General features: G+C 37.0%; 2 protein-coding genes across 2 annotated transcripts; both read left to right on the top strand.

Annotated features, from left to right (window-relative positions):
- The first annotated feature begins 5,779 nt into the window (after nucleotides 1–5,779).
- Nucleotides 5,780–7,248, top strand: LOC117152995 (high affinity immunoglobulin gamma Fc receptor I-like). Its single transcript, XM_033326519.1, has 5 exons — nucleotides 5,780–5,882; nucleotides 5,985–6,048; nucleotides 6,395–6,615; nucleotides 6,798–6,869; nucleotides 7,094–7,248. The coding sequence occupies exons 1-5, from the start codon at nucleotides 5,780–5,782 to the stop codon at nucleotides 7,246–7,248; spliced, it is 615 nt and encodes a 204-aa protein (XP_033182410.1).
- A 1,431-nt stretch (nucleotides 7,249–8,679) lies between these two features.
- LOC113151531 (low affinity immunoglobulin gamma Fc region receptor III-like) lies at nucleotides 8,680–13,149 on the top strand. Its single transcript, XM_033326518.1, has 5 exons — nucleotides 8,680–8,755; nucleotides 9,661–9,723; nucleotides 9,844–10,095; nucleotides 10,324–10,572; nucleotides 13,136–13,149. Exons 1-5 carry the CDS (start codon nucleotides 8,680–8,682, stop codon nucleotides 13,147–13,149), a joined length of 654 nt encoding a protein of 217 aa, XP_033182409.1.
- Nucleotides 13,150–13,728: the final 579 nt, after the last annotated feature.

Below are 13,728 nucleotides of genomic sequence, written 5' to 3'. Positions count from 1 at the left end.
TCATTTTACAAGGAAAAAGAACTCCATATAAGGATAAAACACTGCTCATAGGTGTATAGCAACAAGAACTGGTCAACTCTGAGAATGCTGACCTTTTTCTGACCTGTCCTGTTTTATGTCTGTGTGCAGAGTGCAGCATCAGCAGAGTATAACATGTTCCTGTTGCTGACAGGATTAAACATCAAAGACAAATATCCTTCATAATGACAAGAAGTAAGAAACAATAATCAAACAAAAATGTAATAAGAGAATTAGATAATTATCACTGAGTAAATAATTTTTACTCTAACAATCTTCTCACTCTCTAGAATCCTATTGAACAAACTGGTTAGAAACTCCACTGCTGTCTCTCCTAAGCACTTCCACACCTCCACAGGTACGTCATCAGGACCAACAGCCTTTCCACTCTTCATCCTTTTCAAAGCCTTCCTAACCTCATCCTTTCCATTCTCTGCTATTTCCTGCTCCACAACATCCACATCTTCATTCTCATTTTCCTCGTTCATCAGCTCCTCAAAATACTCTTTCCATCTTTTCTGCACACTCTCCTGGGTTGTTAGCACCTTTCCATCTCTGTCCTTAATCACCCTTATCTGTTGCACATCCTTCCCATCTCTATCTCTCTGTCTGGCTAGCCTGTACAAGTCCCTCTCTCCTTCCTTTGTGTCTAACCTGTCATACAGCTCATCGTAAGCTTTCTGTTTGGCCTTTGCCACCTCCCTCTTCACTCTACGCTGCGCTTCCTTGTACTTCTGTCTACTTTCCTCAGTCCTTTCTACATCCCACTTCCTTCTAGCCAACCTCTTCCTCTGGATGCATTCCTGTACTTCCTCATTCCACCACCAAGTGTCTTTACCTTCTTTCCTCTTTCCAGATGACACACCTAGCACCTTCCTACCTGTTTCCCTGATAACCTCTGCTGTAGTTTCCCAGTGATATGGAAGCTCATCCTGACCACCCAGAACCTGTCTCAACTTCTGTCTGAATTCCTCACAAGTTTCTTCATTCTTTAACTTCCACCACTTGGTCTTCTTTTCTGTCTTCCCTCTCTTCTTCTTCCTGACCTCCAGAGTCATCTTGCACACCACCATGCGGTGCTGTCTGGCTACACTCTCTCCTACCACCACTTTGCAGTCACTGACCTCTCTCAAATGACCTCGTCTACATAGGATGTAGTCCACCTGCGTACTCCTACCTCCACTTCTGTATGTCACTCTATGTTCCTCTCTCTTCTGGAAGAAAGTGTTGACTACAGCCATTTCCATCCTCTTAGCAAAGTCCACCACCATCTGTCCTTCCAGATTCCTTTCCTTCACACCAAACCTGCCCATCACCACCTCATCACCTCTGTTGCCCTCACCAACATGCCCATTGAAGTCTGCTCCAACAACAACTCTCTTTCCTCTGGGGATACTCTCTATGACCTCATCAAACTCACTCCAGAATCTCTCCTTCTCTTCTAACTCACAGCCAACCTGTGGCGCATACCCACTGACTACATTCACCATCACCCCTTCAATTTCTAGCTTTATGCTCATCACCCTGTCTGAGACTCTTTTCACCTCTAGAACATTGTTCACAAACTCCCCCTTCAGAATCACTCCTACCCCGTTTCTCTTCCTATCAACACCATGGTAGAACAGTTTGTATCCTCCTCCGATACTATGTGCCTTGCTGCCCTTCCACCTTGTCTCCTGCACACACAGAACATCTAACTTCCTTCTCTCCATCATGTCTGCCAGCTTTCTGCCTTTCCCTGTCATTGTGCCAACGTTAAGAGTCCCTATTCTCAAACCTATGCTCCTGCCTTTTGCCTTGTCTCTCTGACCACGAACCCTTCTGCCTCCCCTCTTTCTTAGACCAACAGTAGTCAAATTTCCACCGCCACCCTGTAGGTTAACAGCATCGGTGGCGGTCGTTGTTAACCCGGGCCTCGACCAATCCGGTATGAAAGTGTTATTGATGATTTGTATGGTTATTTTGGCAATTTTTACACCGGATGCCCTTCCTGACGCAACCCTCTCTATTAATCCGGGCTTGGGACCGGCACAGAAGTCACTGGCTTGCAACCCCTGTGGCTAGATTATTGTGTTTTTATTCATATATATATATATATATATATATATATATATATATATATATATATATATATATATATTGTATTGTAAGAATAAAAGATTAAAATACATTTGCACATTGTATATTTTTGAGTGGTCATTATTAATCTATTAAATCTAAATACTGTAAAGTACATGCTAGAAACTATTTAGTACTATGTCATATGACAAGACATGATTGGTTTTCGTCTTCAGCTGCTATCAAAGATTATTATCTCTGATTCAATTTTTTTAATGTTAGTGGTTTATCAAAGCGCATCAGTTAAACCACCTTGTTCATCTCCTCTTTCTTCTCACACTGTTTACAAAAACAGAGCTGCTGCAGCATTTTAACTGACTCTCTGTGGTTAGTTTCTAAGGGTATAGTTAAATACAGTTTATAAATTTGACTCAAGCTGTTTATTTATTTATTTTTTTCTTTTTACTGTTGGACAAAATCAAATCAGTGTAAAACACAAAAACTCTCCTCAGATAGCAGCAAATATACTAACTTTTTCTAACAGGCATTGGACATTTCTTTCTTTTCCACATTTTTTTCTGTCAAACAAAGACAGTGTGTGTCAGAAACACAGTGTTACAAAAACACTTTTACAGTGCTCTAAACTGCTGTGTCCACCTCACAGGAAAAGGAAGTCCTTCACATATATCATACTTTCTACGTCTTTACTCGATTTTAAGTTCAGTCAGTCAGAAGCCGACAACATGAAGGTCACAGCTTTGTGCATCATATTCTGTGAGTACTGCCTCTACTCTTATTCAGAATTTAAAAATCTGACTCAAATATCAAATATTTCTCTGTAAAATGTCCTTAAATTCAAATCTACTTGAAGTTTGGTGCTTTTAAGCAAATTGTTTTGATATGATAAAAGTAGTAAAAAAAACATCATTTTAATTAATAAGTACAGTATAAATTACCAAATTACTATACAATTCAATTCAATTCAATTCAATTTTATTGTAGAGCACTTTTTACAATTGACATTGTCACAAAGCAGCTTTACACAACCAAAGAACAGTACATGAACAGTGTATGTGTATGAGTCATAATAATGTGATTGTCCCTGATGAGCAAGCCGAGGGCGACAGTGGCAAGGAAAAACTCCCTGAGAAGGCAACAGGAAGAAACCTTGAGAGGAACCAGACTCAACAGGGAACCCATCCTCATATGGGTGATTACATGCTGTGTAGGCAGCAGTCCAGTATAACAGTTAAAGTCTTTTAAGTTAATATGGAGTCCAGTTAGTTATTGCAGGCAGACTTGTTCCATTCCTTGACTATCGAGCGTTGAGTCGAGACCTCCAAGAAACAGCTTCCGACGTCCGCCGAGGCCGGGACCGACATCATAGTAGCTTGTGACCAATCCAGTCTCCAAACGCATCCCAAAGGGCAAACGGTGGATCCAGGCGACGAGATCTCCAGCCAGAAGTTGGGCATCAGGACGAGTCAGACAGGACCAGAGGGCAAAGGGTGGAATGACGTGTAGCTCGACAGAGAGACAGGAAGAGGGAAAAGAGAGAGGGAGAGGGAAAGAGAGAGAAGAGGAGAGATTGCAGTTAGTTGTATTCACAGTCAGATAAAGTTTGAGGTGAATGTATATTTATTGTAGTGCAGCAGGGACTCCGGCAGGACTAATTATGACAGCCTAACTAAAAGGGTGGGTTCAGAAGGAAACACAGACATGAGGGCGCACTGGGATGTAGAGCAACCAAACACTTCACCATCAACAAACCCGAGTGATCAGTGAGAGTTGGGAAGACAGCATCTAAACATACCAGTTCACCATAATGCTCAACGTCCATGAGTCCTTCCCAGATCTATTTACTCAAATGCTTGACTAAATAGGTAGGTTTTCAGCCTAGACTTAAACACTGAGACTGTGTCTGAGTCCCGAACGCTATTTGGAAGGCTATTCCATAACTTTGGGGCTTTGTAAGAAAAAGCTCTGCCCCAGCTGTAGTTTTTAGGATACGAGGTACTGACAGGCAGCCAGCATCCTTTGAGCGAAGTAGGCGTGGTGGATCATAAGACACTAGCAGTTCACTTAGATAATGCGGCGCAAGACCATTTAATGCTTTAAATGTCAAAAGTAGTATTTTAAAATCAATGCGAAATTTCACGGGGAGCCAATGAAGTGTAGATAAGATAGGCGTGATGTGATCATATCTTCTGGCTCGAGTGAGGACTCTCGCTGCTGCATTCTGAACTAACTGAAGCTTGTTTATGCACCTGGTTGAACAGCCAGACAGTAAGGCATTACAGTAGTCCAACCTAGAGGTGATGAAAGCATGGACTAATTTTTCTGCATCATTTAGTGACAAAATATTCCTTATCTTGGCAATATTTCTGAGGTGAAAGAAAGCTGTCCTGGTGACATTATCTACATGAGCTTCAAATGAAAGACTGGAATCTAGAATCACACCAAGGTCTTTGACTGTTGCACTAGATGTAACGGAAAGGCCATCTAGAGTTACGGTGTGGTCTAACATCTTGCTTCTAGCTGCAGATGATCCTATAACTAGTACTTCTGTCTTATCAGGATTTAGCAGAAGGAAGTTAATTAGCATCCAGTCTTGTATATCCTTTACACATTGCTCAACTTTATTAAGCAGTTTGATCTCATCTGGTTTTGATGAAACATATAACTGTGTGTCGTCAGCATAACAATGAAAGTTAATACCATGTTTACGGATAATGTTGCCCAGAGGAAGCATGTAGAGGGAAAAAAGCAGGGGACCTAAAACTGAACCCTGTGGAACACCAAACTCCACTGGAGAGCATGTGGAGTAATCGCCATTTAGATCTACATACTGATAACGATCAGTCAAATAGGACCTAATATTGTACACTATACAATATTAGTGTATACAGTAGCTTATATAAGATTATATATTTTTTTATATATGTTTGGAAATATTTATTTCAACAAATTAATGTGTGCCACACTTTTATTAAACTTAAACTTCTGTTATTACGGTAGGTCACTTTTAGTGGTGGGTGTTAAATAACAGATTGTGTTATAATGTAGATTTTTCTTTTTATATTTATATGTTTTATCTTCTAAAGTCAGTCATTAGAAGATAAACGTTTCACACTGACCCAAGTACTAAAGTACAAAATAACAGATGTGGATAAAGGACAACATAAGTTCAATTCAATTCAATTCAATTCAATTTCATTTGTATAGCGCCAATTTACAACAGAAGTTATCTCAAGGCACTTTACAGTGTAAGGTTTAAGACCTTACAGAAAATATATTTATACAAAAAATTATAGAGAAAACCCAACAATCCCATTTGAGCAAGCTTTAGGCAACAGTGGAGAGGAAAAACTCCCTTTAGAGCAGTGCTTCTCAATTATGTCCTGGTACGCCCCCCCTAAGGAAGAACTAAGCATGACAATGAATTCATTATTAGGAAAGTTCAGACCGATCAAAAGAAGCTTTACAAGAACAATGCAGTATATGCTGTATAATGCTTGTTCCTATCTGGGTTTTTCTTTCTCTCTCTTGTTTTTTTTTTTCATGCGCAGGTTTTCACATCATTACGAACAGTCTGCAGCTCTTTGAATATAAAGAGTTGACATTTATTTGTGAGGGGTTTAATGTCTCTTCTGGACTCAAAGTGAGGACCATCAAGAACATTGTTCCAAATTATCCAAATTACATGGATACATCAAGAGCCAACTGCACCATTGACTATATCTTTGTAGGAGACAGTGGTGAATACTGGCGTGAAAGTGCCAACACTGTCAACATCATTGTCACTGGTATGTTTAGTGTATGTTCATGATCTCACTGAAATTACAGTAATTACAATTATATGTATGTTACCTCAACCTCTATGTTGTCTGTAATTCTTCTTTCATAAGATGGTCCAGTGATCCTGGAGAGTCATGTACTTCCTGTGATGGAGGGAGATAATGTCTCTGTGCTGTAGAAACAAAGAGACTTCCTCCACACCCACAGCTGATTTCTATAAAGATGGAGTCTTCATTAAGACAGGTTTCACAGAAAACATGGTCGTCCACAATGTTTCCAAGTCTCATGAGGGCCTCTACAAATGTCGTTCTGGAGGTGGAGAGTCACCAGCAAGTCCGTTGACTCTCCAGTCAAACCTTAAGATACACAGTTCTGGTAAACATGAAGAAACGTGTGAAATGTCGTGTGGCAGACCGGAACATTCAATGCATGGGATAGTTAACTGCAAACAAATCAACAACATGTATATTTTTTTTAATGATTTTTTTTATACCATTGCTCAGGTGATGTGACACCTGAGTCCTGCTCTTCCTGTGACTGAGGGAGAAACTGTGACTTTGCGCTGCAGAAATCAAAGAAATCCCTTTTACCTCCAAGCTGATTTCTATAAAGATGGTAACCACATCAACAGCAGCTCTACAGGAGAACTGATCATCCACAGTGTTTCTAAGTCTGATGAAGGACTCTACAAGTGCATCTCTGGAGCTGGAGAATCGCTGGAGAAACAACTGTTAGTCAAAGGTGAGACAAGTCATCAGTAAATATAAAAACACAGTTTTACCGTGTAAAAAAATAATTGAAAATGGTTTTAAATGGTTTTCTTATTGTTATATTTGGTTGTGTTCACTGCTATTATTTCACTTACAGTATATCTTGAAATACACAAAAACACTAAATTCATAGAATTTTATTGAAAATTTTAGTGCAGATCCAGAATCTTCATGGCTCAGTGAGAAAATGTGAGGACTCAAATACACCCTACAAAAACAGAACAGGTAACCTTAAAGATATCAGCAGGAATGCAAAAGTCCTAGTGCCATGCTATTGTTAAAGGAATATTTGCAGACGTTAACATTGACTTTGCCATTGAGTTTTAAATTTGTCAATTATATGTTTTACTGCCAATATATATATATATATGTTCTTCTTGACACACACATTAAAGACAGTAGAGTTAAACATAGTGTTAACCTATCTCAATTGAGTAATAATCTTCTAGCAGATAATCTTCACAGAGAGACTTGTCTCTGCTCCGACCACTTCTTTTATATCCTGCTCATCGTAAGAACAGCTTCCACCATGGTGATGGTGGCTCTGCTGCTGCTGCTGGTGGGACTGCTTCACTGTGGGAAACTTGGAGGAACGCAAAGATAAAAGCTCAAAACAAAAACAGAAAAATGTACGAAGGACACGTTCAGTGATGTTTATAGATTTATTTACAGTAAAGTAAATATAGTGTATAATGTACATAATAAGGCTAATGAAAATCTGCTTTAGTAGAAAAGACTGCAATGTGTTTTATTAAATAAAATAATAATAACTTGTAAAGTAAAAATAAATTACTTAGTAATACTTCTCATTTCGTTTCTGCTTCTCATTTATTATGATGCTGTTTGTTGTCACTTTGACACAAAGTGAAGAGATATTAAAACACAACCAGTACAGGTTGATACCTGTCTACCTATCTACTCAGGCCTTGAAGTTATTTATATGTAAGAGAGTCATTGTTTAAAAATTACTCAACTTTTCTGCTACAAAAAGCTGTAAATTCATTCTTTCCGGGCCTCAAACTTTTGTCTCTTTTTCTGACTGACTCCTAGACCCCCAGCAAACTAACCTAAAGCAGCATAACAAGAGATGGCTCAGAGTCATCTGATCCCTCTCTAACTAGAGGCTTTATAATGACTGTTTCCCCCTGTGAAAAACCTGAACACTGTCATTTCTTCAGTTAAATTCATGACGGAGTTGCTTAGATGCATGGGGGTGCAGTCGTGTATAGAGAGTGTACATTAGGTGACTCAGCACACATGTTAAGCATGGTGTTAAGGATGAATGCTAAGGAAAGTTGAGGTCATACTGTGACCATGTGTGGGTGGTTGCTGAGGAAGTCATTAATGCAAAGGCAAGTAGATTGTGGAAGACCAAATGTTTTTTTTATTTTATTTTGTTACCTGTCTGCCAGGGATGATCGTCTTACTAGTATATAGTATGGTATACTACTATACTATACTAACCTAAAACCACAGAAAAATTTGCATGGCATAGCAATCCTTCTGTTCCAGATGGGTCAGAGTTTTGTTGATGGCTTTGTCTATAGTGTCCTTTGTCGACCTGTTATGCCTGTATCCAAATTAGTGGGGGTCAAATGGTGGAAGTTTTTGAAAAATGTGGCTTCTGACAAATTTCTCAAAATACCTGGAGTGAGAGCCACTTGCCAGCAGTCATTTAAACTGTTGGTGGTCTTTTTTGAGATAGTGATAATAGTTGAGTTTAGGCAGGATGGGAAAGTGGCTTGTGTTAAAGACAGGTTGAATATTCTAATGAAGACCCCATGATTTTATTTGCACAGTCCTTCAGCACCCTACCTGTGATGTTGTCAGGTCCTGCTGCATTTGTAAGGTTTACTGTCCTTAGCACTAGCCTCACATCATACTCCCACACATTAAAGATGTGGCTAGTGTCGGTCGATGGATGTGATGTAGTTGCTTCTGCAGTGGGCAAAAAGGAAGCACAGCATTGACACTGGGTTTGTAGTTAGTTGTTAGTAGTTAGTAGTGTTGTTGGGTTTGTTTTGGACCCCCACCTATGGTTGGCGTACAGTCGGATGTGTTTGTCCATGGTGACATTGCCTATGCAGTGCTTGATGTAGGAGAGTACAGATGTAATGTACACCTCCAGACAATTGTGAAATATTATTTATTTATATTTTGGTTTAAGCTAAAGTAAAATGTTTTATTACAAATATATTAAATAATAAAACATTCAAACCAAAAATTCATTTTCTTTCATTCATGACTAGATAATTAAGTATTTTTCCCAAACAGCAACTGGTAAGGTAGCAATGGCAGCATAACGTCATACTGCTATAAATGTATGTGGCCTCTACTCTGCACAGGAAAAGGAAGTCCTTCTCTTACACTATAGTTTACTTCTACTCATTTTAATGCTCACTCAGCAGCAAGACAGTATGGAGGTCACAGTGTTCTACATCAGACTGTGTAAGTGCTGATTCTCCTATTTCTCTGAATTTAAAGTCAAATGTGAAAAAATGTGCACTGTATTAATTAAGAGTATGATTCATGTTAAATATAATAAATATATGATTAGGTCCTTACAATGAGCAGTATAGCTTAATTGAAGTCCTTGTGTCTTTTGTACTCCCTAAACATCTCTGCGTGTTACTATGGCACAGCACTGCATATACACTCTAGCCTATGTATAATTTAAAATTAACAGTATTTTAATTTCAAACACCTATTGTACTTTGTTGAACATCATGTGACAGCTAATACTTATTTTATAGTCCTCATAACTGAGTTATGTGTATTATCATTATTTAATACCATAACTAGAAATAAACATTTCATTCTGAAACATTCAAACAGACTAAATGTTGTTAATGGTGATAATTTAATTAAAACACATTAAATTAACCTTTTTCAAAACTAATCAGAATGTCTGATAGTGACATTAGCGTCATCTGTAGTATGTATGTTATAGTATATAATTCAATATATGAAGATATATTCATATCTTACATAATGCTATGTTCTACTGTCTTTGTAGTGTTTAATTTGTTCTTGGTGCTCACTGCTCAAGGTCAGAACAGTTCCAATGAGCTGAATAAAGGTGAGTTTAGATTCATTTTATACTTTAATAAACTACTCCACTATTTTACTTTACATTTTATCAGACGTCTGATAAGTAATAAGTCTCTTGTTTATATTTTCTTACTTTTGTGTGTTACAGGCAGAGCTTCTCTTTATATCAATCCAAACAGGCTGCAGTTCTTTGACTATGAGTCCATTTTATTAAGTTGTGTTAGCTCACGTGGACCAACTGAATGGAGAGTGATGAAAAACCTTTCCTCAAATTCTCTGCACTGGGAAAGATCGACAGGATTGATGTACATTAAACCTACCCTTGTATCACACAGTGGAGAATACTTTTGTGAAAATGAAGAAGGAAAGAGAAGCAACACTGTCAACATCACTGTCACTGGTATGTTCAGTCCCTGTTAACTAATAAAATGTTGAAAGTGAAGTTTTAAATAAAAATCTTTACTTACATATTATAACAAGTGCAACTATAATATTTGCGTTACAAAACAATGGACCCTAGCGGTTATTTTTAAATTCAATAAATGTTTACTGATCACTGCATCACTGCATGATTTTGAATTGGTTTAATTTGTTTATGTATTTAGTTATTTTGGCTTTTGTTGTTCAGCTGGTGATGTGATCTTGGAGAGTCCTGCTCAACCTGTGATGATTGGACAAATACTGACTCTACGATGTAAGAAACGGGGAACATCCTCCAACCTCCCAGCTGATTTTTATAAAAATGACAACTTAATTAAGACTGAATATACAGGCCAGCTGACCATTCACAATATTTCTATGACTGATGGAGGATTCTACAAATGCAGCATTTCAGGACCTCAAGGTGAATCACCGGAGAGCTGGCTGGATGTAACAGGTGAGGCATGTGGGAAATTAAATGAAATTAAATCCTGGTATAGGGCGAGACACTAAACACCAAGTTGAGTTGAACTTAAAAATGTGTGTTTGTACACCTCATCTGTAACTTAATTTAGATAAATGTGTCTGCTAGATGAATATATTTAAATGTATAGTCTTCTTGAATTTGCAAAAAACTAATGGATGAATTATAATACTAATAATGACACCTACACTACTACAAAATATCTTAATTAAAGCAATCTCATTATAGTTTTTCTGCAATATTGTCAAATTAAATGTAGGGATTATGGTGATTGATTATATATTAAATATTACATATTTTTTTAAATCGTTTTTAATTGATTAAACAATCAGTTATTAGCTTACTAACCATACAATTCCTAAGTCGTTATTTTATAACTAGAATGATTGCATACTGTGTACATTTTTAACAACATATATTAACTCTACACCTCAAGGGACAATAACTCAAAATGGCCAAGAGACTTTTCCAAATCCTCTCCACCGTGGATCCGTTCAACTCTCCACTGTGTTCCGCTCAGTTGTCTTCACCATTTTGTCTGTGGCTGTGCTGCTGTTGGTGGTTGGACTACTTCGGCGTTGGAAACATAGAGGTACAGAAAATATATTTATTTGAGAGCTCTCTAATATTTAATAAAATACATACTAATACCTACTTAATAATATTCTGTGCAGTTAATTAACCCTAAATTACTCACACACCCTTTTTACTGTGACAGCATTTTAACATATTTGAATTGAATTTTTGTATAAATTAAACAATGAATAATGGACATAGACAAGATTCAACATCTTTTTTTTAATTTCAGAATTATTCATATCATACTATTACTTTCATCTGTTCAGTGTTTTAGTATGGTATTGAAACAGTCGAAGCATCAGTATTTGACATAGTGGGATTCATCTGGACAAAAAATATTTTTCAACTCTCATGTTGTTCAGCTAGCAGTTGAGCAACTAAAGAAAGACAATGATTTTTTTGGAGATTTAATACCAACAATCATCACTGGCAACTCATATGAAAGTAGGTCATTTGTGTAATACACTTGTGCAGATAGTACATCTCTGAGCATGAATGTTTATATCTTTGTGTTTGCCCCCCACAGTTGCCCTTATGCCCTCCCTAAAACAACTCAAAATCTGTTGTTCTTGTGGTAGGAACAGAAGGCACACTGGGACATGATTAGTTGTTGTTAACTTTTGTACTGTAACATGTTTTTGTGATTTTGATTTTCCATCATTGATTTAATTATTAATTATATTTAATTATTTAACATCAAAAATGTTATTTTACCCCTAGTTTCCAGTGAAGTGAAAGCATGAAGCATTATTGTGTTGAAAATAATTGCAACTAGATTATGTTTCTAAAAACATAGAGAGGAGAATCTCTTTACTCTTAAAATAAATGTCATGCCCTGTACTCAAACAGTACATTTTTTGTCTAAATATCTAATCTTGCGGTACAGCTCTCAGTTTTTTTGTTGGGTTCCAGAACTTACGACACTTGGCTTATTTCTAGATAACTAATAAAGCCAGCTAATAAATACAAAAGTAACATTTTATGTCACTTTACATACAATGACTTTATAAACCAAACTTTTCTCTAACCCTGACCAAAGTTCTCTACTTGCCTAAACCCAATCTGACTTAGTCAATTCCTCAGTCCTGCACATTTTACCTCCTTCATTCTCAAGAACCCCTGAAAGACACTATATTCTTTCCAAAAATATGCTAATATGATTCTGTTCAGAGATCAGTTGTGCAGGAATTCATTTTTAGGACACAGGTTTGAAAGTTTGCATCCCATCACAGATAATTTGTATTAACTATACTTATGATGTTTTTCTAACCTTATTTAGCTGTGTAACTTTAACTATACCATAACCATGTATACTTTAAAGTAGACACCTATTTTGTACACAAATTATTTGACATAACTCTACTATTTTTCTACAAATTTTTCATACTGGAATGTTTCTCTTAAATGGGTTTATGCTTAAGTACATTTATTAAATGCCAATTATCACCAGTCTTTAAGGATAGGAGTATAGGCATAGTAGAAGCACTGGAAGCTACATTGTTAGAGCGATATAAATAGGGCCAAGATGTGGGTAGTGTACACAGCTAGATTGATTAAAATAGGTGTCATCAACATGCTCATAAAATGTGCATATCAAAGACATGGTTGATTCGGGTTTGGGGAAGGCGTGAGTGTGTTCACATGTCTGAAGACATGCAGCAAGCAGAGTTGCTGCAGCCTTTAAATATCACCACTGTGACCAACTACTAATGTCAAAGAAAGTACAGGTTACTTTTGACTTGGTGAATGTCACGTTTCATCTATGAAATACCAGACACACAGAATCCCCATTATTTGCACATTTGCGAGAAAAACTTGTTGACTTAATGCATTCTGTAGCCTATTATCCTAATTGTAACCATTTACACACCTTGACAACCAAATACCTGAATGTAATTATGACCCCAACTTCTCAACAATTTATTTATTTTTAATGACTGCTGTTTTATTTTTTCAGGTCACCAACAGTGAACAAATCTGACTGAATGTTGAAGGGCATCACTGTTACAGACTATGTACAAGATGCAACCGTACATTGCACTTCTAAATTAGTCAGCATGCACAATTTTGAAATTCAATCTTTCATTTGTATTATGTTTTTATATAGTTTTGTTTTTAATGCAATCATTGGTCAAACAAAACCTAAGTTTGTACTTCAAGTCCTTTAAGAATAAAATGTTTAGGTTATACAAATGTTGTATAAAGAATAATAAAAGAAATTGAAATACATTTGCATCTTTGTACATTTTTGAGTCGTCATCATTGAGTGAGATATCTAAAGAAAGTGCAGAGTAGAAACTATTTTGCTTTGTCTTTTGTCTTCAGCTGCTATGAGAGACTTTTTTTTTTTTAAATGTTAGTGGTTTATTAAATGGTAACCGGTAAACCACTTTGTTCCATCTGCACTTTCTTCTCACACTGTTTACAGAAACAGCTGCTGCAGCATTTTAACTGACTCTATGTGGTCAGACTCTAAGGTTATAATGTCAAGTTTGACCTGAAGCTGAAACATGTGACAGATCTGCAAAGGTGAATTAACATATTAACAGA

Source organism: Anabas testudineus, chromosome 18, assembly GCF_900324465.2.
Source record: "Anabas testudineus chromosome 18, fAnaTes1.2, whole genome shotgun sequence".
Lineage (NCBI taxonomy): Eukaryota > Metazoa > Chordata > Actinopteri > Anabantiformes > Anabantidae > Anabas > Anabas testudineus.
Note: the sequence above shows the minus strand (reverse complement) of the source record. Positions and strands in the feature narration are given on the sequence as shown.